Source organism: Lontra canadensis, unplaced genomic scaffold (assembly GCF_010015895.1).
Source record: "Lontra canadensis isolate GAN:19392208 unplaced genomic scaffold, GSC_riverotter_1.0 scaffold66, whole genome shotgun sequence".
In the NCBI taxonomy this organism is placed as follows: Eukaryota; Metazoa; Chordata; class Mammalia; order Carnivora; family Mustelidae; genus Lontra; species Lontra canadensis.
This window is the reverse complement of record NW_022631060.1, coordinates 3,460,887-3,486,563: the sequence shown is the minus strand read 5'-3', so window position 1 is coordinate 3,486,563 and position 25,677 is coordinate 3,460,887. Positions and strand designations below refer to the sequence as shown.

The 25,677-nt window shown below is 39.2% G+C and overlaps 1 protein-coding gene across 2 annotated transcripts in view; it reads right to left on the bottom strand.

Moving 5' to 3' along the window:
* Positions 1-5,300: 5,300 nt before the first annotated feature.
* Positions 5,301-25,677, bottom strand: part of LOC116880325 (solute carrier family 22 member 9-like) — a 32,362-nt gene continuing 11,985 nt past the window's right edge. The window contains exons 4-11 of one of the 2 annotated variants that reach the window (XM_032879297.1): positions 25,441-25,595; positions 25,174-25,342; positions 24,085-24,208; positions 11,490-11,605; positions 10,109-10,323; positions 8,614-8,722; positions 7,725-7,928; positions 5,301-5,477 (exon numbers count right to left, since the gene is read on the bottom strand). In XM_032879297.1, the coding sequence (XP_032735188.1) occupies positions 5,417-5,477; positions 7,725-7,928; positions 8,614-8,722; positions 10,109-10,323; positions 11,490-11,605; positions 24,085-24,208; positions 25,174-25,342; positions 25,441-25,595 (1,153 nt within the window). In that variant the 3' untranslated portion in view covers positions 5,301-5,416. The remainder of the gene's footprint in view (positions 5,478-7,724; positions 7,929-8,613; positions 8,723-10,108; positions 10,324-11,489; positions 11,606-24,084; positions 24,209-25,173; positions 25,343-25,440; positions 25,596-25,677) is intronic. The other variant, XM_032879298.1, reaches the window with a different exon arrangement.

The following is a 25,677-nucleotide window of genomic DNA, read 5'->3' as shown; positions in this document are numbered from 1 at the left end:
CTACTTCTCCCTTTATATCTGTTAGTATTTGCTTAATTTATTTAGGTACTATGATGATGGATGCATATTTTTTTCATAATTTTATTGAGATATAATTGGCACACAGCACTCTGTAAGTTTAAGACATTAAACTTACATAGCATAGACTTGAATTACATGTATTGTGAAATTACTGCAATAAATTTAGTTAACAGCAGTCATTTCATAGAGACACAAAAAGAAAAAAAATTCTTGTGATGAAAACTTTGAGGATCTATTTTCTTAGCAATTTTCAAATATATCATACAGCAGAATTAACTATAGCCATCCTGTTGTATTTATTTATCCCCAGTATTTATTTATCTTACAACTGGAAATTATTGCATTTGACCACCTCCATCCAATCCCTCCCACTGCCCCACATCTGGTAACCACAAATCTGATTTCTTTTTCTATGTGTGTTTTTTGTTTTGTTTGGAATCTACATTAAGTGAGATCATACAGTATTTGTCTTTCCTTGTCTGACTTAGTTCACTCAACACAATGCTCTCAACATCCATTTATGTTGTTGCCAATGGTGGGGTTTCCTTCTTTTTTTCTGGCTGAATGGTATTTCATGCTACTTCTTTATCCATTCATCCATCGACAGACACTTAGGTTGTTTCCATGTTTTGGCTGTTGTAAATAATGCTGCAATAAACATGCAGGTACAGATGCCTCTTCAACACAGTGTCCCTTGTTTCCTTCAGGTATATATCCAGAAGTAGAATTTTTGCATCATATAGTAGTCTTATTTTTAATTTTTTGAGGAATCTCTTTTGCCTCTCCATATAAAGTTTAGAATTAATTGTTGATATTTACAAAATAATCTGCATAGATTTTGATTTTGATGCATTGGATCTATAGATCAAGTTGGGAAGAACTGACATCTTGAGAGTCCTTTTAATATTGTGTAGGAATAGGGAAGGTATCATGCAGAGTCTCCAGGAAGCAGTTTCTAATCTGTGACAGTGAGGACGGCTCATTATTTCCTTCTTTTTACCCAATTATTTATTGCTTCTATGATCCCAAAGGAGGCTTGGGAGATAATAATCTGGATGACATTGTATATGACTCAAGGTCAGTGTCTCAGATCAGGGTTCATGATAAAATTTTTAATCATAATCAGAAGGCTTGAATGCATTACCAATGATTTCCTTTCTCCAAACTCTTAGATGTAGCCTCTTTCCAGTCAGGAATATGTAGAATGACCCTAAAGTTTTCATACTCAGTGGGATACTTTTGACATCAAAAGCGGATGTTATTATTAGGCAAATAGTTAGGCAAACAGGATTACTGGTTACTCAAGAAATAAAGGAATTTGGGCTATTGCATTAGATATGCAAAGAGAAAGGATTCAAGGAACCAATGTTGAGTAGGTTTGTCTAGGCTTGGACTGGTGTTTAATTGGCAAAACTGTGATCACTGTGGTAGTTGTCTGAGTCCCAGAAGCCCATGTCCACACCCTGAGTCACCCCCACCAGGGTGTTTTAAAACTTATTTCTACAAGGGCACCAGCATGGGTGTTGTACCAGCAGTGGACTGAAGGTGGGGTCTGGTTTATTCAAGAGATTTAAAGCATGAAATTTTTAATTGCCTTGTTTATATCTAAACATTTAGATATTCAACATTTTAAAGAAATGAGAAAAATATGAGACTACGCATCTTTGAATGTTGGATGAAAGGGATGTATTCTGCTGCTGTTGGGTGTAATGCTCTGGTCTACTAAGTCCATTTGTTGTAGAGTGCATTTCAATTTCAGTATTTTCTTGTTGATTGTCTGTCTGGTGTTCTATCCATTGCTGATAGTAAGTTATTAAAATCTCCTATTGTTATTGTATTGTCTGTTTCTCCCTTAAGTTCTGTTACCTTTTTTAGTTTTTTTTTTTTTTTTTTTTTTGTCAGAGAGAGAGAGAGAGAGAATGAGCACACAGGCAGACAGAGTGGCAGAGGGAGAAGCAGGCTCCCCGCTGAGCAAGGAGCCTGATGTGGGACTCGATCCCAGGACGCTGGGATCATGACCTGAGCCAAAGGCAGCCGCTTAACCAACTGAGCCACCCAGGTGTCCCCCCTTAAGTTCTGTTATTAATTGCTTAATATATTTCAATGCTTAGGTATTGGAAGCATATATATTTGTGATAACTATATCTTCTTGATGTATTGATCTCTTTGATATCATACAATAACCTTTCTTTGGTTTTCTTTTACCCTTTTTGGCTTGAAGTCTATCTTGTCTGATGTAAGTGAGGCTACGCCTGCCTTGTCGTTTCCACTTGCTCGGAATATATTCTTCCACGCTTTCACTGTCTTGCAGGCAGTATATATTCAGGTAATTCTTAAGCCCATTCAGCCACTCTGTGCCTTTTGATTTGTGAGTTCAAGCAATTTCATCTAGGGTAATTATCAATATGTAAGAATTTACTACTCCCATTCCATCTTTTGTTTTCTGGTAACTTTGTTTCTCTCATGTTTCTCTTTCTTGTTTTTGTTTACTTCTTAAATTGGTGGTTTTCCACGGTGATTTGCTCTGTCTCCCCCTTTATTATGTTTTGTGTCTCTGCTCTAGATTTTTGCCTGGTGGTTACAATGACGTCTACAGAAAACATCTCATGAAATAATCCTTTTTCTGCTGATAGCAATTTATCTTCATTCACTTATCAAGTATCCTTCCTTTTAACCTTCCTCATTTATATCTTTGATGTCATGATCTTTTTTTTTTTTTTTTGAGAAGGGGAGGGGAAGAGGGAGAGAATCTTAAGCAGGCTTAAGATTCTTAAGATCTTAAGCAGGCTCCATGTCCATCATCATCCAGTCTGATGCTGGGTTCAATCTCATGACCCAAAGATCACCATTCAAGCTGAAACCAAGAGTCTGACACTTAACCGACTGAGCCACCCAGGCACCCCTCATTACCTCTTTATATCCAAGGTTCCCAGCATACTGCTTGATAACTATTATATGCCAAATAAATGATTGCTGGATTAATTAAAGATTTTTAGAGTTCTATATAATGACACCATCCAGTGTTTTAAGCAGTTCTATAGTAGGTGTTATTTTATAATTCTGCCATCAATTAACAAATTTCTATTTACAAATCTTTGGTCTTTTGGAAAATAAAAGTTGTTTTTTTAAATTTAATTTTATTTTTTCAGTGTTCCAAGATTCCCTGTTTATGCACCACACCCAGGGCTTCATGTAGTACGTGTCCTCCTTAATACCCACCACCAGGTTCATCCATCCCCCCACTCCCCTCCCCTCCAAAACCCTCAGTTTGTTTCTCAGAGTCCACAGTCTCTCATGGTTCGTCAGTGTTTTATTTTTGCTTGAATGTCTTTAAATTCCAGTGGTTTTGTACAGGTTTGCATTATTATGAGACCTTTTTCTTTTTTTTTTAGTTATGTTCAGTTAGCCACTGTATAGCACATCATCAGTTTTTGATGTAGTGTTCAATGATTCATTAGTTGCAAGACTTTTTTCTTTGAAAATTATATGCTTTAGGGTTTTTAAAAAAGATTTTATTTATTTACTTGACAGAGAGAGAGAGAGATCACAAGTAAGCAGAGAGGCAGGCAGAGAAAGAGAGGGAAGCAGGCTCCCCGCTGAACAGAGAGTCCAATGTGGGGCTCTATCCCAGGACCCTGAGATCATGATCTGAGCTGAAGGCAGAGGCTTAACCCACTAAGTCACCCAGGCACCCCTGCTTTTGCTTTTTGACTATTTAATCTTGAATTATGTACTTTTTCATGAATATTTATTAGATATACATATTAATATAGAGCCATTTTGAAAATTTTTAATTTGTCTTTTGCAATTTTTTAGTGGGGGGAGCAGAAGGAGAGGGAGAATCTTAAGCAGCCTCCACACCTAGCTCAGAGCCTGACCCAGGGCTGAATCTCACAACCTTGAGATCATGACCTGAGCTGAAATCAAAAGTCGGACACTTAAGTGACTGAGCCACACAGGCGTCCCTGAAATTTATTTTTGATGATTCCTTATAATATTTTTAAATGGTGCATTATCCTTTTTAAACTTAGAATATAAAGACTTATAAAAAAATAAAAATCTCATAAAGGTACACCACTAGAGGTTTACAGCTTTTATAATTTTTATGAGTATTATTCTAGATTTCTCTTATATCTCTAGGGCTGGACCAACAGAGGTTTTAAACGAGTATTTAGGCATTTAGATTTCTGGCATTTGCTTTACTATGCAGAACACTTTTGTAACCCCAAGATTTTGTAGCCAGGTTTTGTATTGAATAACATGGTTTAATTGTTCTATATATCTTTTTAATCACATGGAGTATTTTTTTGGTTTGGGGAATGAAGTTTAAAAATTAGGCATTTATTTATTTATTTATTTTTTAAAAAAAGATTTTATTTATTTATTTGACAGAGAGAGACACAGCGAGAGAGGGAACATCAGCAGAGGGAGAAGGAGAGGGAGAAGTAGGTTCCTCGCTGAGCAAGGAGCCCGATGCAGGGCTCGATCCCAGGACCCTGGGATTGAGATGTGAGCTGAAGGCAGACACTTAACAACTGAGCCACCCAGGCGCCCCAGGCATTTATTTATAAAATCATATAATGGTAATTATTATGTAATTACTTATTTCTATCAGTGATTCATGATACCCTTAATCATCATAAATCATTGATAATGATTAGTTGATAATGATAATGATCAATGAATCATTGATAATGAAATCATTGATAATGATCAAACTTCAAGTTTCAAATATGCTACCATATCATTCTGGACTTCTTTGGATTTGTAAAGTCATCTGCTATTGTGTTTTTGACCTACTGCGTCTCATTCCAGCATATGTTGCCCCAAAAACCTACCTCGTCCTCCCTCCATGAGCCTCATTTCTCTGAATCATTTTGCCTATTATTAATTTGTACATACATATGGAACTCTTTTTGGAGTTGTCCCCAAAGATGGAGTTTTCCATTGTAATTACTCCAGCAATTACTCTACCAATTAACTGGGGCAAAATCAAAGTTTTAAAATTCTATTCTACCTTTCTGTCCAGAAAGATGCTAGACATCTATAATTTTGCACATATTTTACTATGATTCCTTTAAAAATATTATGACTTTGTATGTATAGAATTGTCAAATCACTATGTGGTGCACCTGAAACTAATAGAACATTGTATATCTACGAGACTTCAAGAATAAAAAAACTTTTTCAAGTATTAGGGCTTTCCTCAAATTTCTCATTATGATTAACTATAGCTATTGCATAGTTACTTAGTCCTGCAATTATAAAAGGGATCCATGTTTCCTTTATAGCTTTTTGTTTTGTTTATTTTACAGATCTTTCCAGTATCTGGGGATGATCCTGACTTTCCTTCCTCTGTCTTGCTCCTTGATTAGCAGTTCGTTACTGGAACTCCTTAAAACTGTGTCACTTTCATGAAGGTATCTTCCTTCTTTGTTTTTCTTAGGTCTTCTCTCCTGGTAAAAATACAATGAAACCAACAAAGAAGCACAAAAATGAGAAGACATCAAGTCAACATATAGGTCCTGCATTCTTAAAGCAAACTGATTCTTGACCCATTAATTTTGATTAAAACCAGGACCCCCGCCCGAAGGATCTGAGTAAATTCTGGGAAGGCAGCTTCCATAGTTTCAACTCCCACCCTCACCTTTGGAGGCCAAGGGATCTGGAAGAGGTAAAGGCAATATACAAAAGTTTAAAAATCCTTTCCGATTCTTTTTTTTTTTTTAAGATTTGATTTATTTATTTGACAGACAGAGATCACAAGCAGGCAGAGAGGCAGGCAGATAGAGAGGAGGAAGCAGGCTCCCTGCTGAGCAGAGAGCCCGATGTGGGGCACGATCCCAGGACCCTGGGACCATGACCTGAGCTGAAGACAGAGGCTTTAATCCACTGAGCCACCCAGGCACCCCTTTTCAGATTCTTGATCATTTAAAAATTTTTTAAAATTTTTAGACTTTTAAAAAATTTTAAAAATTTAAAAAATTCTTCAAAATTTAAAAAATTAAAAAATTTAAAAAAATTTAAAAATTCAATTAAAATGCCTATATTTTATTTATTTTATTTTATTTTTGAGTAGGCACCATGCCCAGCATGGAGCCCATTTAAGCCCATGGGCTAAACTCATGACCCTGAGATCAAGACCTGACCTGAGATTGAAAGTCAGATATGTAACTAACTAAGCCACTCAGGCACGCCTTTCTTCCTTCTTTCCTTCCTTCCTTCCTTCCTTCCTTCCTTCCTTCCTTCCTTTTTGAGTAGGCCCCATGACCAAAAAAATGCCTATATTTTAAATTGGGTATTCTTCAGTATCCCAAAAGGATAAGGACCCAAAAAGAAATATATATCACGTGTGCTATATCTCCAAATATGTTTTTGAGAGCATCTGAAATTTTGTTTGTACATGTATCTTAGTCATAATTTGTGAAGCTACTATGATCCATAAAGCAAGAAAATTCATGGTCTTACCATTTTTAAAAACTCAAAAATTAAGATGCCCATAAGAAAATTTCAAAGTTAGACATTACCATGTATATGAAAGAACAAAGAAAACAAAGTCCAACGCTAACAATTTTTTTTCACTCTGTTTTCCATTTAACCTTACAGGTGAAAGACTTTGGTTGAACTTCGTAACAACTGCTAAAGTAAAAATGTCAAGTAAAAGGGAAGCCCTCCATCTGAAAGAAGACTGAACAATTATGCCTTCAACCTTTAAAGGGTTGAAACCTGCCCAGAAATCTGCCATGGTATATGAGGTTTCCCTCTGATTAATTAAGCTTGTTATTTGTTTGAATGCACCAGCATTCAAGATAATAAAATTTCTTGTTCTGTGTAAAACCAACCAACCAACCAACCAACTTATATTTACTCCTCCTTTCCCACTTTTCTTAACAGTTGCATTCCCAGCAGAAAACCAGCAGCTGGTCTGGATCTCACAGGTAGCCCAGTGAGACTCTTCCCCTGAGGTACATGGTCATCTGTGGGAGGGGATCCTGTCATCTCCCTGATCCCATTCAGATTCTTCAGTGACCAGGGCAGTCCTCAGAAGCTCCAGGGAGCTCACTGCACTCCCCCAGCTGGGTGCTTCTGGGGTCTGAGGGATGAGATCCTGGTGTCTGGATCTGTGTGTCTATGAAATACCTTCAGGGTGTGTTTGTCACCCTAAGACACCTAATTTTGGCTGCTGGGCAGAGCCAGTCTGTGTGACCTGGGGAGCCACGGAGTATCTGAAGTCAGTGTGAAGAGGCACAGAGCTGTAGCTAAGCCAAAGGCACTGACCACATGACATATGTCTAGGTCTAAATCTTTCCCTGGGAGGGGCAGCTGGCTGGCTCAGTCGCTGGGCAGGTGACTTGGTCTTGGAGTCATGAGTTCAAGCCCCATATTGGGCATTTAGCTCACTAAAAAAAAAAAAAGAAAATTCATAGGGGCGCTTGGGTGTCTGCCTTCAGCTCAGGTCATGATCTTGGAGTCTTGAGATCAAGCCCTACGGCTCCCAGCTGGGCAGGAAGTCTGCTTCTCCTTCTCCCTCTGCCTCTCCTACTGCTTGTGCTCTCTCTCTCTCTCAAATGAATAAATCAAAAAAATTTTTAAAATTCATAAATCTTTCCCAGGGGACAGTGATCCTGAATGGTGTCTTGCCTTCCTTGTCACAGACCTAGAGCACACAGTTCCCCTAAGTGGCAGCCAGGGGGTCTACTCACTCCTTTTCCACATCCTGGATGAAGTCAGGCAGAGGCCGATTCCTGGTTTCAGGAAGGAGGAGAACAGTAAGACCAGAGAGGATGGGGAAGACTCCATACATGATCCAGGGCAGGTGGGGAGAATACACAGTTAGGATCATCAAGAGGGGAGCCAGGGCTGCTCCAAAGTTAGCAGCAATTCCCAGGATTCCTGTCGCTGTTGCCCTTGGAGTGCAAACAATACAAACACAGGTATAAATCCATGCAGGTAATTTGTGATTTATTATTTTGTTTCAATTATGGGAGATATCACAATAGTGTTTAGATACATGAAGGTTGACGTTATACTCTTACATTTCAAATATGCTGTCTTGTTTGCTAGCAATTTTTTTCAAGTGCACAAGTGCATTAGCACATACTTTCATCATTTAAAAAATACTCTTCTCCATACCATCTACCACTGAGTGGTTCTGTAGATTATGTGAGATAGTATGTTAAAAAAAAAACACAGTGCCTTGCCAAAGTCAAATTTTAATAAATTTTAGTTTAAATTTAGTTTAAATTTTGGTTGTAATTTTTGTTACTATTAATACTATTATGGGCGCTTGGGTAGTTCAGTCGTTAAGTGTCTGCCTTGAGCTCAGGTCATGATCCCAGGGTCCTGGAATCGAATTCTGCATCAGGCTCCCAGCTCAGCAGGAAACCTGCTTCTCTCTCTCCCTCTCCCACTCCCCCTGCTTGTATTTTCTCTCTCTCTCTCTCTGTCAAATAAATAAATAAATAAAATCTTTTTAAAAAAGCTATTAAAATTGATGCTTCTGATAACTCACCAGTGTTCTTTCCACTATAAATGTTAATTAGCTGGGGAAGGTCTATTTAGACCCTGCTAGAGCTTCCATGAGCTTTGTACCTGATTATGGTAGGGATTAGTTCATTTCCATGGGCAGAAGAACTCATGAGAGCTGCAGAAGAAACTCCTACTCCCAAAGTTGACAAAGTAACACGCAGAGTCTGCATTTCTGGAGAGGAAGACCAGTGAGACTCAGGAAATCAGAGCTAAAGGAATCACCATCCACCAAATAACAAATGAAAAAGACAATTGGACATGTTTGCATGTGTTAAGTACATTGTAGAAAAAGTGCACGGAGGCAGAGAACGTGGAGTGACTAGTAGCTGAGAAATGTGACTTATCTGTATGTTACAACTTAAACAGAGAATAAAAAACCCGAGTCATTTTATTACCTCTCCCTTACACATCAGAGATTTGCCAAAGACGGAGAGGGGAACGTGAGTTCGCTTTCATTTATTTTGTCCAGCGTCTCCTCTGCCTTTCATGTATAAAGTGGGACTCCATATGAACAATTTTGGAGGAATGTAAAACTCATCGATGTCCTTGAGGAGTTTAAAACCTGGGTGCACACATGATATTAATGTGGGGCTAGTACTGCGGCAGAGAGTAATAAGACCTTTGTCTCATGTTCTGGATAAGCTGGAGACTAGCTTGATCTAGAGCAATATTTGAAGATTTAAGAATAAAGATCTGTGTTAGGGGAATGATTGTTGGACTTTGGAAACCTCTGAAAGGAAATCTCAGAGTCCGTTTTCTACTCAATAATTAAAAAAAAAATCTCATGAGAGTGTTACAACATTGGAGTACACTTGTGGTAAAGCAGCAAACATGCATCAGTGCACACATCCAAGATGAGGGCAGAGCTACCAATCTGGGATCCTGTAACATACACAGCTATGCTGGGAGTTAGGCAAAGCGCGGGACCACCACGGTTCCCCTATTCATGACATAAGATCATTTAATTTAGTAAAATAGATTCTAAGAGAGGCTTTAACTGCCTCACTCCTTGTTCCTATTGCCTGCTTCTCTGCTTGAAGACAAGATACTTTTATTTTCTTGAAATCAAAAAGCCTTCCCTAAACAGTGATTGCAGTGATGGTGACCTAATACAAGACACACAAGTGAATATAGGTAGACATTAGGGAGGAAATTGTCACCGAAGCTGTAGTAATAAGAAAATAACCAGACAGCAGAAATGAGGGTGTTGTGTTCTCATATGAGATAAAATTAACATATATTGGACACGATACTGTCATTTACAATTACAAGTGTGATTGGTCAAAGCCAAAAGGGCAAGTGATTAACTGGTCTCCTAGAGAAACTTCAAGGAAGATACAGCACCAGATACTTCTCAAATGTGATAAGGATAGCCATACGTCTGCACCAGCTCTTACTGAGCTATGACTCTTTCCCAGCTGCTTAATGGTAGAATCTGTCCTAAATCCTCAGATCAGTTTTGGGGAATCATTAGAACCATATTCTCCCTTTCCTTGTGTGAGTCTAGTCCCCAAGTCCCTGAGATATTTCTTTTCTTCAACCTGTGCTCTTTTCTCACCTTCAGGCAGAAACGTGGTGGTCAGAATGAAGATTCCAAGTAAGGACCCGAAAATCATCTGGCTTACTCGACGGCCCATATGATTCAGTGCCAAAAGGGCAACGTAATTGGCGGGGAGGTTGATCATGCCAAAGAGAACCTGGAACAGGAAAACATTGTTCCCAATGTGCTGGAGGTGGAGAATCAGGCCATAAAAGGGCATGTAAGTTGCAAATCTGCAGGGAACAAAAGAAGAAAGATAGATGTCATCATGTTTAGACCCTAGGTTCTACAAAACACAATCATAAATATCATCAGACAGGCAGCCAGTGGTTGGTGTTCAAGCACAAAGGTACGGTCTGTTTTGTAGAATATTCTACGTGGTGATGATTTAAAAACTGTCACAAAATATTGCATAAATTGGAAGTCATAATGGTTACTTTTTGGTAACCATTGGTGGGTGAGGGTATTCTTAAGAATATACAATGAGGGAAGCCCCTGGGTAGCTCAGTCAGTTAAGCATCTGCCTTTGGCTCAGGTCATGATCTTGGAGTCCTGCTCAGCAGGGAGTCTGCTTCTCCTTCTACCCCTCACCCTGTTTGTATTCTCTCTCTCTCTCTCTCAAATAAATAAATAAATAAATAAAATCTTTTTTTTTTTTTTTAAAAAGAAAGAATACTGGGGTGCCTGGGTGGCTCAGTGGGTTAAAGCCTCTGCCTTTGGCTCAGGTCATGATCCCAGAGTCCCGGGATCAAGCTCCACATAGGGCTCTCTGCACAGCGGGAAGTCTGCTTCCTCCTCTCTCTCTCTGCCTGCCTCTCTGCCTACTTGTGATCTCTGTCTGTCAAATAAATAAATAAAATCTTTAAAAAAAAAGAAAGAATAGTGAGGCCCTCAAGGGTTTTAGAGTTTTTTTCTATATCCTAATTTGAGTGATGGTTACACATTTACATATGCAAATATCCATCAAGCTATATACATTGGTGCACTTAAGAATTTTTTTTTAAGTTTATTTAAGTGATCTCTACACCCAGTGTGGGGCTCAAACTCACAACCCTGAAATCAAGAGTCACATGCTCTTCTGACTGAGCCAGCCAGGTATCCCAACTCTTTGTGATTTTATCTCCGTTGACATGGAAACTAATAAGTGAACAAACTTAAAGCTAAAATCTCTACTGTGATTGAAGTTCACAGCTTTCATTTCCACTGATAAGTTGACCTAATAACAAAACTCATTGCACAATTAGTTCTGGGTCAGTCTTTCTGTAACTAAAAAACACAATTATCTTTGGCTTCCTCATTTTATCTCCAAATCTGTCCCTACAGCCTGTTGTATCCTTTGATAGGAATAGATTCATGTCTCCACTATTTTGATATTCTTCATGCACAGTGTGAAACCTACCTCACGAAGGACAATAAACAGATCCTTTTGCGCAGGATGGGCGTGCGGAACAAGTCAGGCACGGAAGGTTTTTCTTGTGCTATCTCCAGCTCCTCCTGCATGCTGGATCTCAAAACCTTCAACAACAACCACCACAAGAAACTGTTCAGTTGTCACACAATGTGAGCATTAGGAGGCCCCCTACAGAGGATAAGCTAGATCACTTGCTGTTATATTTAGGAGGAAATCAAGACCTCAAAAAGACACTGACATGTGAAAGGTGAATTAGGGAGTTAAAGGAGCCTCGGGAAAATAAAGGACTTTTTAAACACAAGATCTGAGTGGGCTGTCGGGCATCAGAAAGGGTGTGTATGTTAGATATTCAGATCAGGAAGGGAATCAAATGTGAGTTACTTGGATTAAGGTCCAAAGCTCCATTTATGCTAGATGGGCATGAAAGACCTGGACGTTAAGTTTGGTTCTCAGCCAGCCATCCTTTGCAAAGATGCTTTGCATCCTGTTTACCTCAGGAAAAATGACATTTCCTGAGAGCCTTTGTTTTGGTTCTTCATTCAGTATCTTTGAGGAAATTCCTGGCATATTGTGCTTCCATGAAGGTGATGCCTAGAATTAAATCTGAGGATGAAACCAGGGTGGCATCTTGATGTAGAATAACTCATACCCAAGTTGGTTATAATCTGGAGTTGCTTAATGGCCCTGCAGCATGCTAGGTGTATACCTTGCAGAAGGTTATTAAGTATTTCTAAACCCCAATCTCTCTGTCATGAAGAAGAAGGAGGAGAGGAGGAGGAGGAGACGGAGGGGGAGAAGAAACAAATAGAGAAAAATAATAGCACCTTTTCATGAAGACATTCTAGCCATACATTAGGTTATAAATATGTAGATGGAATTATATCCAGCAAACCTCAAATACTTACTTACTAATTATTCCAATAATATTGACTTAATTCTCATCCTGCCTTTACAAGTGAAACAATACCATGAAGTCCATTGGAAAAATTCCATGAGGAAGGGAATTTAGAGAAATGTAAGGTCATCTAAGTGAGGACCTACCAGATTAAGAATGTCTTTTTCAATTGCAGATCTAGTTCAAGCAGCAAAATGCTGGCCTTATGCTTTTGGAAGAGAAGAGTCGAGATAGCATCTCCTTCCTGCAACTAACACCAGAAACTCATGAACACAGGTCATTGTCATAGGCAGTATTCTAAGGATGGGTTCCAAGCATACCTTAAACTTGGGCCAGATGAGGGCTGCCATGCCTGTGAGACTGACCTCAAATCATATCCAGTATCAGAGTAAACGTCTGGGAGATGCTGATGGGTTATTTCACACTGGCCATTCACTTTTGGTGAGCAGAGATGTGAGTTGTATTTCCGGAAGAATTTAGGGAGGTGATGTCATGTCATTTATGGGAAGTCAAGGAGCTCCTCGTACCTGGTAAAATTCTTAATTAAGAAAGAGGAGGCCTATATTCAAATGGGAGCCTGCTGGATCTTTGTTTTTTTAAATGCATCTTTTCTTTTTCTCTGATTGTCCTTTGCTAGTTAAAAAAAAAAAAACACAAAACTATTTGTGCCCATCATAACACCATGTTGGGGTGAAAAGCATGAAACTGCCCATTGTTGTCCTGGAATTAGCAGGTACAAATACACAAAAGCCCTTCGTTAAATTTTTAGATAGTTTGTAAAACAATCACCGTGATGCTGGTGGCTTTTATTGACAATGGTGGTAGTATTCATACTACAGAAATTGATAATCACCACAAATTTGAGATCTATGGCTTTTTTCCACCCTCCTATAATGTTAGGTGTTAAACATTTACTAGCACACCACTGGCTTGGCCCCTCTGCCGCCATTTGGACTGCTCTCAATTGGAAATTTAGTCCTATCCCTGCTTGATTTAAACCTGGCTAGTTCTACCTCAACCTGTAAGGCCCATTTCAAATGTAACTACGTTCAAGTAGTTTTCAGCTCCTGCACATCTGCAATCCAGGCTATGTCCTTCTCTCGCTATTCACATTCCACCCTTGCTTTACTTCAAAGAGGCTTTAGCAAGCCCACAACCTGGCCCACCTGTTCATGAAGCTGGCAGTGGATCCACCTGCAGACCCTGGCAAAAGGTCCACAAATCCATGGGCCCAAGGAGCAGACCCACTGATAAACCCTGCTAACTGGCTTACCCAGAATCTCCAGCCATGGTGACTGGTGAAGGGCTTTTCCTGCTAAGCAGACTTTAAAGACTGGAATATGCTACTGCTTCTTCAAATGAACAAATACCCTGGGATGATGGGTATTAAGGAGGCCACATGTTGTGAGGAGCATGGGTGTTACATGCAACTGATGAATCATTGAACACTACATCAAAAACTAATGAAAATTTTCAATTTTCCAAACCCCAATGAGATATCAACTCACACCTCTCAGAATGACTAAAATTAATAAAACAAGAACCAGGTGTTGGCAAGGATGTGAAGAAAGGGGAATTCTCTTACATTGTTAGTGGGAATGCAAACTATTGCAGCCACTCTGGAGAATAATATGGTGGTTCCTCAAAAAGCTAAGAATAGAATTACCCGGGACGCCTGGGTGGCTCAGTGGGTTAAGCCTCTGCCTTCGGCTCAGGTCATGATCTCGGGGTCCTGGGATCGAGCCCCGCATCGAGCTCTCTGCTTAGCAGGGAGCCTGCTTCCTCCTCTCTGCCTGCCTCTCTGTCTACTTGTGATCTCTCTCTCTGTCAAATAAATAAATAAATAAATCTTTAAAAAAAAAAAATAGAATTACCCTATGATCCAGCAATTGCACTACTAGGTATTTACCCAAAGGGTACAAAAATACACATTCAAAAGAGTACATGCCCCCTGATGTTTATAGCAGCATTATCAACAACAGCCGAACTAGGGAAAGAGCCCAAATGCCCATCAACTGGTGAATGGATAAGGAAGATGTGGTATATATGTATGTATGTGTGTGTGTATATATATATGTAGAAATACTACTTGGCCATCAACATAATGAATTCTTGCCATTTGCAATGATATGGATGGAGTTAAAGTGTACTATGCTAAGGAAAATAAGTCAATCAGAGAAAGACAAATGCTATATGATTTCACTCTTTTGTGGAATTTAAGAAACAAAATGGATGAACATTTGGGAGGAAGAAAGGAGAGAGAGAGGGAAAAAATCATGAGACTCTTAACTATAGAGAACAGGGTTGATGGAGGGAGGTGGTTGGGAGATGGGAGGGATGGGTAATGGGTATTAAGGAAGACATGTGTTATTATGAGCACTGGGTATTATATATAAATGATGAGCCAATGAACTCTTCTCCTGAAACCAATATTGAAACTGTATGTCAACTAACTAGAATTTTTTTTTTAAATGTAGCCCAGAAATAAAAGTCTGACACCAGATGGCTTCATGGTGAATTCTACCAAACATGTAAGTTATGAACACTGATCCTCCTCAATCTTTTCCAAAAAATAGAGGAAACACTAACAGATTTGTTTTATGAGTGCAGTATGACTCTGAAACCAAAGTCAGACAAAGACACCATAAGGAAAGAAAACTACAGGGCAATATCCCCAATGAACAAAAGTGAAAAAATCATCAGCAATGTATTAGCAAACCAACTTCAACAGCACACACACGCTGCACACATGACTCAGTGGGATTTATTCCTGGGATGCAAGGATAATTCAACGTATGCAAAGTTTAAGAAATGTGATACACCACCTTAACAGAATGAAGGTTAGAAAACATTGAAGGTTAGAAAACATACGATCATCCCAATAGATGTAAAAAAACATCTGACACAATTCAACCCACATCCATGATTTTAAAAACTTTCAAGAAATAAGGAACTTACCTTAAAGGTCATATATGAAAAGCTCACAGCTAACATTATACTCAATGGTGGAAAACTGAGAGCTTTTCCTCTAAGATCTGGAACCAGACAAGAATGATGCTTTAATTCAACATAGGATTGGAAAGTCCTAGCCAGAGCAATTAGATAAGAAAAAGAAACAGAAGGCATTCAAATCAGAAAGGAAGAAAAAAGATTATCTCTGTTGGCAGAGGACATGATTTTTTATGCAGAAAACCCTAAAGACACCTCCAAATTTTGTTAGAAACAATACATGAATTCAGTTTCAGGACACAAGAGCAAAATACAAAAATCAGTTGCATTTCTAGACACCAGCAACAGACTATCTGAAAATGAAATTAAGAAAACAATCCTGTTCAGGGCAACTGGGTGGTTCAGTCAGTTAAGCATCCAACTCCTGATCTCAGCTTAAGTTTTGATCTGAGGATCGTGAGTTCAGGCCCTACACTGGGCTCCACCCTGGGTGTGGTATTTTTTAAAAATCCTGTTTACAATAAATTCAAAAGTAATAGAGTCTTTAGAAATAAACTTAACCAGTGATGAAAAACTTGTATATTAAAAATTATAAACACTGAAGAAACAAATTAAAGCAGACAAATAAAAAATGGAAAGATATCCCATATTCATGGATTGAAAGAATACTGTTAAAATACCCATAGTACCCAAAGTGATCTATAGATTTAATAAAATCCCTATCAAAATCCAAATGTCATTCTTTACAGAAATAGAGAAAACAATCCTGAATTGATGGAAAGGATTTCAAATAGGCGGGATTCAGGAATCTCCAAAGTGCTAGGAGCAGGAAGTCCAGGAAGAAGAGTCTTGTAGTAGGTATGTCCAGGTCTAGGTACTTGCCTTTTGGATCAATCAACTTTAACCAACTTTTACCTCTGTCCATCAACTCATTCTCAGAGCATCTATTGGCCTTGCTCTTAAGATATGTTTGCAAAAAAAAAAAAAAGAAAGAAAGAAAAGAAAAGAAAAGAAAAAAAAGCTTGCCCCATGCCTAGGAAAAGACAGGGCACCAAACTGAGGGTTCCACCAGACTGTTTTATCCAAAGATAAAGATGTGATTCCCTAAAAGAAAACTAGGTTGCAATTAGGAAATACAAATAGTTAATTGACAGCTCAAAATCAACAATGGCTGCTAGAAGTTGTCAGCACCAAACCACAAAAGGCTTAGTGGGTCATATGTAGGGACATTGACTTTTATCCTAAATTCAAGAGAGAATCTATAGATGTTGTTAGGCAGGAGAAGGTGGTTTAGAGGATCAGGCTTATGTTTCTAAAGTATCCTCTGGCTGTTTCCCTTTTTTTTTTTCCCCTAAAAATTTAATTTATTTGAGAGAGAGCATGCACAAGTGGGGGAGGGGCAGAGGGAGAGAATCTCCAGCAGACTCCCCACTGAGCACAGAGCCTGATGGGGATTGAGTAGGACTCGATCTCAGGACCTTGAGATCATGACCTGAGCCAAAACCAAGAGTTGAATGCTTAACGGAATGAGCCATTCAGGTGCCCCACTCTAGCTACTTTCTGAGCAAGGGATGAGAAGGGAGCAACAGTGGAGGTGGGAGAGAAACTAGGCCAGAGGGAAGAAGGATGCAGACTATAGAGGTAGCAGTGGAGTTGAAAAATGGCTGGATGGATTCAAAATACATGTGGAGAATATATATATATAATCTTTTTGTCTATGCGTTAGTGTTATTCTTTTTTTTTTAAGATTTTATTTATTTATTTGACAGAGAGATCACACGTAGGCAGAGAGGCAGGCAGAGAGAGGGGGAAGCAGGCTCCCCACTGAGCAGAGAGCCTGATGCGGGGCTCAATCCCAGGACCCTGAGATCATGACCTGAGCCGAAGGCAGAGGCTTAACCCACTGAGCCACCCAGGTGCCCCTAGTGTTATTCTTTATACAGTCTTAATGTTTTTTAAATTTTGATTTCTGTTTTCCTCACAAGTGATTCACATATGTGAATGTTGTAAAATGCATCAAATCCTTTAGAATGAATTATCAAATAATTTTTTAAAAGAACAACAACAACAAAAAAGAAAGAACCAATCCTGAGTAGTCCAGGATGGCAACATAGGAAGACCCTGAACTCACCTCCCTCATAGAACACACCGATCTATATCTCTTTATAGAGCAATTAATCCTGGAGAAGATCTGAGGGATGACTGAACAGCTTCTGCATAAGAAAAGATAGACCACACAGAGAATGGCAAGAGAAATGGAGACACGATAACAAAGGGAGTTCCCATCTCAGACACTGCAAACTGCAGTGGGACTATGAGCAGACTTGTCTGCCCTGGGGCACAGAAAAAAAAAAGCCAGTTTAAAAGAGCATATGAAATGTAAAAGGTTAAGCCTTACAACTCTGCCAAATGGCAGGGGAGCTGCTGGAACTCTTTCCAGGTCAGAGGAGTTGGCAAGCACCAGGGTTTACATTTCCTTACAACCTTGATAGTGCAGATGGGAGCAGGGTCCAGGCAGCTTCACCAGTCTACTGTCTCAGTAAGCCCTGGACCCCTATCCCACACCAGCCTGTTATCCCACCAAGGTGGCCCAGTGTGGTGCACACCAAGACACCTCTGTCAACACTCATTATTGCTCCAGCTGTCTCATCTATATGACACAGGTGCAAAGCACTTTGAACCCTCCAGGCCAGCACCACTCTGTTTCCAGATGACTTACCAGGGAATCTCCAGTGTAGAGCACCCCAGGACCTCCCACTCTAAACACACCTTTGTCCCAAATGATTTTCCAGGGCATCTCCTGAGTGAACTTCCCTGGACCACCTCTTATCTGGACTGAACCCACCTCAGCTCCCACCGGCCTGCCACAGTGTCTCCTGCACAGAGTGTCCTGGGACTCCCTAGCCTGCACGCACTTCAGCTTCAGAGCTCACACAGAGAAGCAAGGTTCTCTGTGCAGAGAGACCAGAGAATACCCTAGCTTGTCACTGCTTAAGATTCAGCTATCCTGCTAGGGCGTCTTCTGCATGGAGAGTCCCAGGAACCCCAGGCTTGCATTCACTTCAGCTCAGCTGTCCTTACAGGGAGCCCTCTGCATGGAGAGCCCTGGGACACCCTGGCCCATTCCCACTTTAGCACCAGGCAACCCACCAAGGACAACCCACAGAGTGCCCTAGGGTCCCTAGCCCACACCAGCCACAGCTCTAGCCATCCAGCGCAAGTCACCAGGCACAGAGAGTCTACACAGGCAATAACCATACACAGGATGATTCCTTCAAGTTTAGGAGAAGTAGGTGTTCCACCTAATTCATAAAAACAAGCACAAAAATCCAAGTAAAATGAGGAGACAGAGGAACATGCTCCAAATGAAAGAATAAGACAAAACCTCGGAAGAGGAACTAAAGGAAATGGAGATAACCAATCTACCTGATAAGTTCAAAGTAGTGGTCATAAAGATGCTCATCAGACTGGAGGGAAGTGTGGATGAATTCAGTGAGAACTTTGACAAAGAAAAAAATATATATATAAATATACATATATAAAAAGAACTAATCAGAGCTAAAGAATATAAGAACTGAAATGAAAAAGACACTAGAGGGAATGAACAGTAGATTAGAGGATGCAGGAGAACATGTCAGTGATCTGGAAGACAAGATAATGGAAAACACACTGAAAGCAACAATAAAAAAGAATTTTTTAAAAATGAAGATAGGTTATGGGATCTCTTGAATAACACCAAGTGAACAAACATTCACATTATAGGGGCCCCAGAAGAAGAAAAGAGAGGAAGGGGCAAAAAAAACTTATTTGAAGAAATAATTGCTGAGAAACTCCCTAACCTGGAAAAGAAACACATATCCAAGTTAAGGAAGCAAGAGAGCCCCAATTAAGACGAACCCAAGGAGTTCCACACAATGACACAATAATTAAAATGCCAGAGATTAAAGATAAAGAAAGAATTTTTAAAGTAGCAAGAGAGAAGCTACTAGTTACATACCAGGGGAAACCCCATAAGACTATCAGCTGATTTTTCAGTAGAAACTTTGCAGGCCAGAGGGGAGTGACATGATAGAGTCAAAGTGTTGAAGAGGAAAAAAAAAAAAAAAAACAACACCCTACAACCAAGAATACTCTACCCAGCAAGATTACCATTCAGAAGGGAAGGAGAGATAAGGAGTTTCCCGGACAAACAAGTTTTATAAGTTCATCAGCACCAGGGGCACCTAGTTTAAGTATCTGACTCTTGGTTTCAGCTTAGATCGTGATCTCAGGGTCACGAGATTGAGCCTGTGTGAGGCTCTGTGCTTAGCACAGAGTCTGCTTAAGATTTCTCTCCCTCTCCTTCTGCATCAGCCACCACACATGTGTATGTGCTCTCTATATAAAATAAATAAATAAATAAATAATCAATCTTTTTTAAAAAGTTCATCATCAATAAACTGGCCTTGTGAGAAGTGTTAAAGGGACTTCTTTACATGGAAAAGAAAAGACCATAATTAGAGGTGAGAAGATTCTGGAAGGAAAAAATTTCATGAGTAAAACCAAACATACAGTAAAGGTAGAGGACAATTACTTACAAAGCTAGTATGAAGGTTAAAAGATAAAAGTAGTAAAATCAATTACATGTAAAGAATTGGCACTGGGTGTCAGTGCCAAGTGTCATATGCAACAACGAATCATGGAACACTACATCAAAAACTAATGACATACTGTATGGTTACTAACATAACATAATTTTAAAAAGAATTAGTTATGGGGGCTCACACAGTAATTAGATGTAAAACATGGTGATATATACATAAAATGTGGAGAAGGAAATAAAAAGGAAGTTCTTTTAGAATGTGTCCAAACTTAAGTGGTCATCAACTTAATATAGACTACTATATATTTAGGATGCTATATATGAACCTCAGGAAAACCATAAACCAAAAACCTGTAATAGATACACAAAAAATAAAGAGAAAGAAAGCCAATCACAACATTAAAGAAAGTCATCTATTACAGGAAAAGAGAACAAAAGAAGAAGAAAGGACCAGAGAAAGATAATAAAACAACCAGAAAACAATAAACAAAATGGCAATAAGTACATCTAGATCAACAATTACTTTAAGTGTAAATCATCTAAATGCTCCAATCAAAAGACATATGGTAGAAGAATGGACTAAAAAAGACAAGATCAAACATAAATAAATAAATAAATAAATAAATAAATAAAAGACAAGACCCACCCCCCATATGCTGCTTCCAAGAGACTTACCTCAGACCGAAAGAAACATACAGACTGAGAGTGGAAGAATGGAAAAAGATATTCCATGCAAATGGAAGCAAAAAGAAAAAAAGGGGGGCCAGGTAGCAATACTTATGTCAGACAAAATAGACTTTAAAAAAAGATTGTAACAAGAGACAGAGAGGGCATTACCTAATGATAAAGGGAGCAGTTCAATAAGAGGATATAACACTGTTGATGGAAACGTAAATTGGTGCAGAAACAGCATGGACGGTTCCTCACAAATTAAAAATAGAGGGGCACCATGGGGGCTCAGTCAGTTGAGCATCTGACTCTTGATTTCAGTTCAGGTCATGATCTCAGGGTCCCTGGATTAAGCCCCACATTTGGCTCCATGTTCAGCAGGAAGTCTGCTTGAGGATTTCCCTCCCTCTTCCTCTGCCCCCACCTCTCCCTGGCTCACACACATGTTCACGCTTTCCCTAAAATAAATAAATAAATCTTTAAAAATTTTAAAAATAGAAATATCATGTGATCCAGTAATTCCACTACTAAACATTTACCCAAAGAAAGCCCCTGTGTTTATTGCAACATTATTGCAATAGCCATGATATGGAAGTGATGTAATGTCCACTGATAGATGAATGGATAAAGAAGGTGTGGTATGTGCATAATTCATATGTATGTATATGACATATATATTAATGGAATATTACTCAGCCATAAAAATAGAATGAGATTTTGCTATTTGTGGCAATCTGGATGGACCTAGAGGATATTATGGTAAATGAAATAAGTCAGACAAAGACAAATACCATGCATTTTCACTTATGTTTGGAATCTAAAAAACAAAACAAAAAGGAGAAACAGATCAATAAATATAGAAAATAAACCAGTGGTTGTCAGAGAGGTGGGAGGTGAAGAGATGGGCAAAATTGATGAAGTGGAGTGGGAGGTATAGGCTTCCAGTTATGGGATGAATAAGTCATGAAGTAGAGAAGTACAGCATGGAGATTATAGCCAATGGTGGGATGCTAGCACTGTATGGGGCAACAGCTACACTTGTGGGCATAGTATAATGTAGAGTTGTTGACTCACTATGCCGTATACCTGAAACCAATGCAATGTTGTCTGTCAGCTATTCCTCACTAGAAGAAAGAAAACGCAAGCACTGATAAATTATTGACTACTACATCTGAAACTAACGATGTACTGCATGTGGGCTAATTGAATTTAAATTTAAAAAAGAAAAAAAAGCAATCCTAAAATTCATATGGAAACACAGAAGACCCTTAACAACCAAAGAACTTATGAACAGAAACAAAACCAGAGGCAATCACATGTTTTGATGTCAAAATACATTACAAAGCTACAGTATGGTACTAGTATAAAAACAAACATATAGCCCAATGGAACAGAATAGCATTAGACTAAGCAAACACGGTCCCTTGATCTCAGACAGTGGTGCCAAGAATTCACACTGGGGACAGAATAGTGTTTTCCATGAATGGTGTTGTGGAAAACAGATACTGACATGCAAAAGATTGAAACCGGAAACATCTTACATTGTATACAAAAATCAACTCACAAAGGGTTAAAGACTAAGATGTAAGATCTGAAACAAAGAAGCAGAGAACAGAATAGTATTTTCCAGATGCTGGGGGTGTGGAAAACCGGGAAATACTTGTCAAAGGGTACAAAGTTTCACTGATGTGAGATCAGTTCTAAGGATCCACTGTATAGCATAGTGTCTCTAGTTACAGTGCTATACTATATATTGAGAATTTGCTATTAGTAGGTCTTGTATTGAGTGTTATCACAAAAATAATGAATAAAAAGGGCAGGAGAAAGTTTCAGGCGATGATGGATATGTTTATTGCATGGGTTGTGGTGCCGACGTTTGGATGTGTACTTATCAGATTCATCAACTTGTATATATTAAATACGTACAGCTCTTTGTATGTTAGTCATACCTCCATAAAGCTGGTTTTTTTTAAAAAAGATTTTATTTAAATTCAAGTTAGTTAACATATCATATTATTAGTTTCAGGGGTAGAATCTCGCTATTCATCACGCGCATAAAGTGGTTTTAAGAAAAATCCTTCAGATGTGCCATTGAACATGTCTTCAAACATGTTTTATTGCTCCTCTTTGACTGTCAAGACCCTAATCCTCTCCTTTTTCAATTAAACAGGGGAAGATGATGGTTCCTTGTCTCTATGAGAATCCTTTCCATCCCCCTACCATTGCAAACAGAAAGGTTAAAGTTAAGCCCCAAAGAATTATAGACAGGATCTTGATACATTTGCACACATATGTTCACTGCAGCACTATTCACAATAGCCAAACCAAGGAAACCAACTGAATGTCCACCAGTGGATAAATGGGTAAAGAAAATGTGACGCATACATAAAAACAGAATTTGATTCACTCATAAACAGAGGAAGTCCTGCTAGATGCTACAACAGGTGAATCTCAAGGAAGTTTTGTTAAATGAAATAAGGCAGTCCCAGAAGGAAAAATACTGCACAATTCCACGTATATGAAGTATATAAAATATTAAAATAAATAAAACAATAAATAGAATGGTGGTTACCAGGGACCAGGGAGAAGGAACATGGGAGATTGCTATTCAATGGGTATAGAGTTTTAGTCATGCAAGACAAAAAAGTTTGAGAGATCATTGTATTTACAATTAACAACACTGTTATCATACAGTTAAAAGTTTAAGAAGCCAGATCTCATAATATGTGTTAATTTTAAGATGTCCTGATTTTTCTCTTATTAATACTAAGCTAATAAATACTAATACTAATAAAAATGGAATTTCGTCCCATACTGCAATTTAGGATCAAGCACCATGACTAGCACATTATAATTTTTGATAGATAATGTACATGTTCATGATATGATAAATGGTTTACTTAATGATCCACAACAAACACTGTCATCCAGGCCCAGGGTTGGCAGGAGAGACTTCTTTGGAACTTGTCATGCTCTTGGAACTTGTAATAAATAGAATGTAAACTCCACAAAGCAGAGGTGTGGACTATTGTGACCAATGCCGTGTTTCCTGGAGAGAACTGAGGGGCCCAGGGAGGCACGGGGTAGCTACCATGAGTGAAAGAGTGTATGACCAAGTTGCCATGCTCTATTTTGCGTGGTCACTAAGCCTCCCTTCTACTGGTCTTACTATCCTCAAAAAAGGCCATCAGAATATGAATGGAAAGAAATGGTTTCATTTGTGTTACTTTCTTTAACAAATACACAATCTTTATGATCATAAACACTAAGAGCTGTCTGCTCTTGTTGAGTAAAAATATCTGTGTTCAGTTCCCAGCAACGGGATATTCTCTTTATATCAATTCAGACAACGTGGATGGCCACTGAGAACCAGGACAATGAGGTAAGAGGACCTGAAGCCAGAACTGTGTCCCCACCTTTTATTCACCTTATAGACACCAAGGTCACAGGTTTCCTATACCCCATAACCCACTCCTCTTCCTATTCACCTCCACGGTGAGGGCTTCTCCAGCATTCTTCCTTCCGTTCCTGTGTGCAGCTTTTCTCAGTGCCTTTAAGCCCTCCTCGAATTTGTTGGTGATAACCAGCCACCGAGCAGACTCTACAAGCCACCTGATCAAAGAAGACAGAGGTGCAGCCAAGTCGCTCATGTGTCCATATGCTTTGTCCTGAAATGCCTCTCCTTTCCCATCTAATATCTACCTCTTGTTCTGTTAAACCAGGAAACACAAACTTATGTTCTCCTTTACCATAACTAGAAAACTGGGAGGATGACCTCTCCAGCAGTACTTTTTCACTACTGGCAATATAAAGCAGGAGTCATATTGCCCCCTCACTCTTATTCTGGGGAATATTTCCAGGTTTGGCAAATGAAAATAGTGTGTCTAGTTAAATCTGAATTTAGATAAACAGTGACTATGAGTAATTCTTGAGTATAACCATCTCCCATGCGATGTTTTGGACCTACTCATCCTGCAAAGTATTTGTTGTTTATTTGAAATTTTACTTGAATAAGACACCCTATATTCTATCATGCTGAGAAATAAAAATACAGAACTCTCAGATAAAGAGAAATTTCACGGGGTACCTGGGTGGCTCAGTGGGTTAAAGCCTCTACCTTCGGCTCAGGTCATGATCCCAGGGTTCTGGGATGGAGCCCCATATCGGGCTCTCTGCTCAGCAGGGAGCCTGCTTCCTTCCTCTCTCTCTCTGCCTGCCTCTCTGCCTATTTGTGACCTCTCTCTGTCAAATAAATAAATAAAATATTTTAAAAAAGAGAGAGAGGGAGAAATTTCACATAAACTGTGAATAATTTTAATGTAGCTATGCTCCATGCAATATTTGGAATATTATACAAAAAGATTTTGTTGTTTACCTGAAATTCAAACTTAACTGAGTGTCCTTGAAATTATCTGGCAACTCTACCCATTCAGTTTCTTGAAGTATGCATAGGAACCTTACTAAGAGAGCATGTGCTCGAGTTCTTAACTAAGAACCAAACAGAATTCTTAGGACCTGATTCCATGTATCTTGCATCCCAGGATCCTCTAAGCCAAAGGGAAAAATAAAGCCTTTACCTTGAGAAAAGAAAAGAGACAAATAATGGTACAGAGACCACCAGCTGAAGGGTGTACCAGTCTCGAATGGCAAAAGCCAGTCCTCCTAGGATCATCTGTCCTACGCAAGGCGTGCAGACTGCCACAGTTATTCCCAAGGCTTGGAATCGGGGCACTGTCCATTCTACAACTGACAGAAAACACAAACAGGATTTTGAATTCCAAGATGGAATCTCAAAGTCAAAGTCCAGGCTTGGAAAATGTCAAAGACGCCACGTGTTTACTTACGCAGCATAATATTATTTGTCATGATGCTCATGGTAGAGCAGCCAGCCAGGAAGCGTAGCACACAATAAATGACAAAGGTGGGCGCAAAGGCTGCGCAGGTGTCAGCAACGGCCAGCTGGAGGAAACACCACTTGAGAATTAGCTTCCTCCCAAACCTGAGGAACGGGAACAGGTTAGATGGGGGAATAAGAGCAACCTGTGGGGAAAATTAACAAAAAGAAGGCACACTTTGAAATT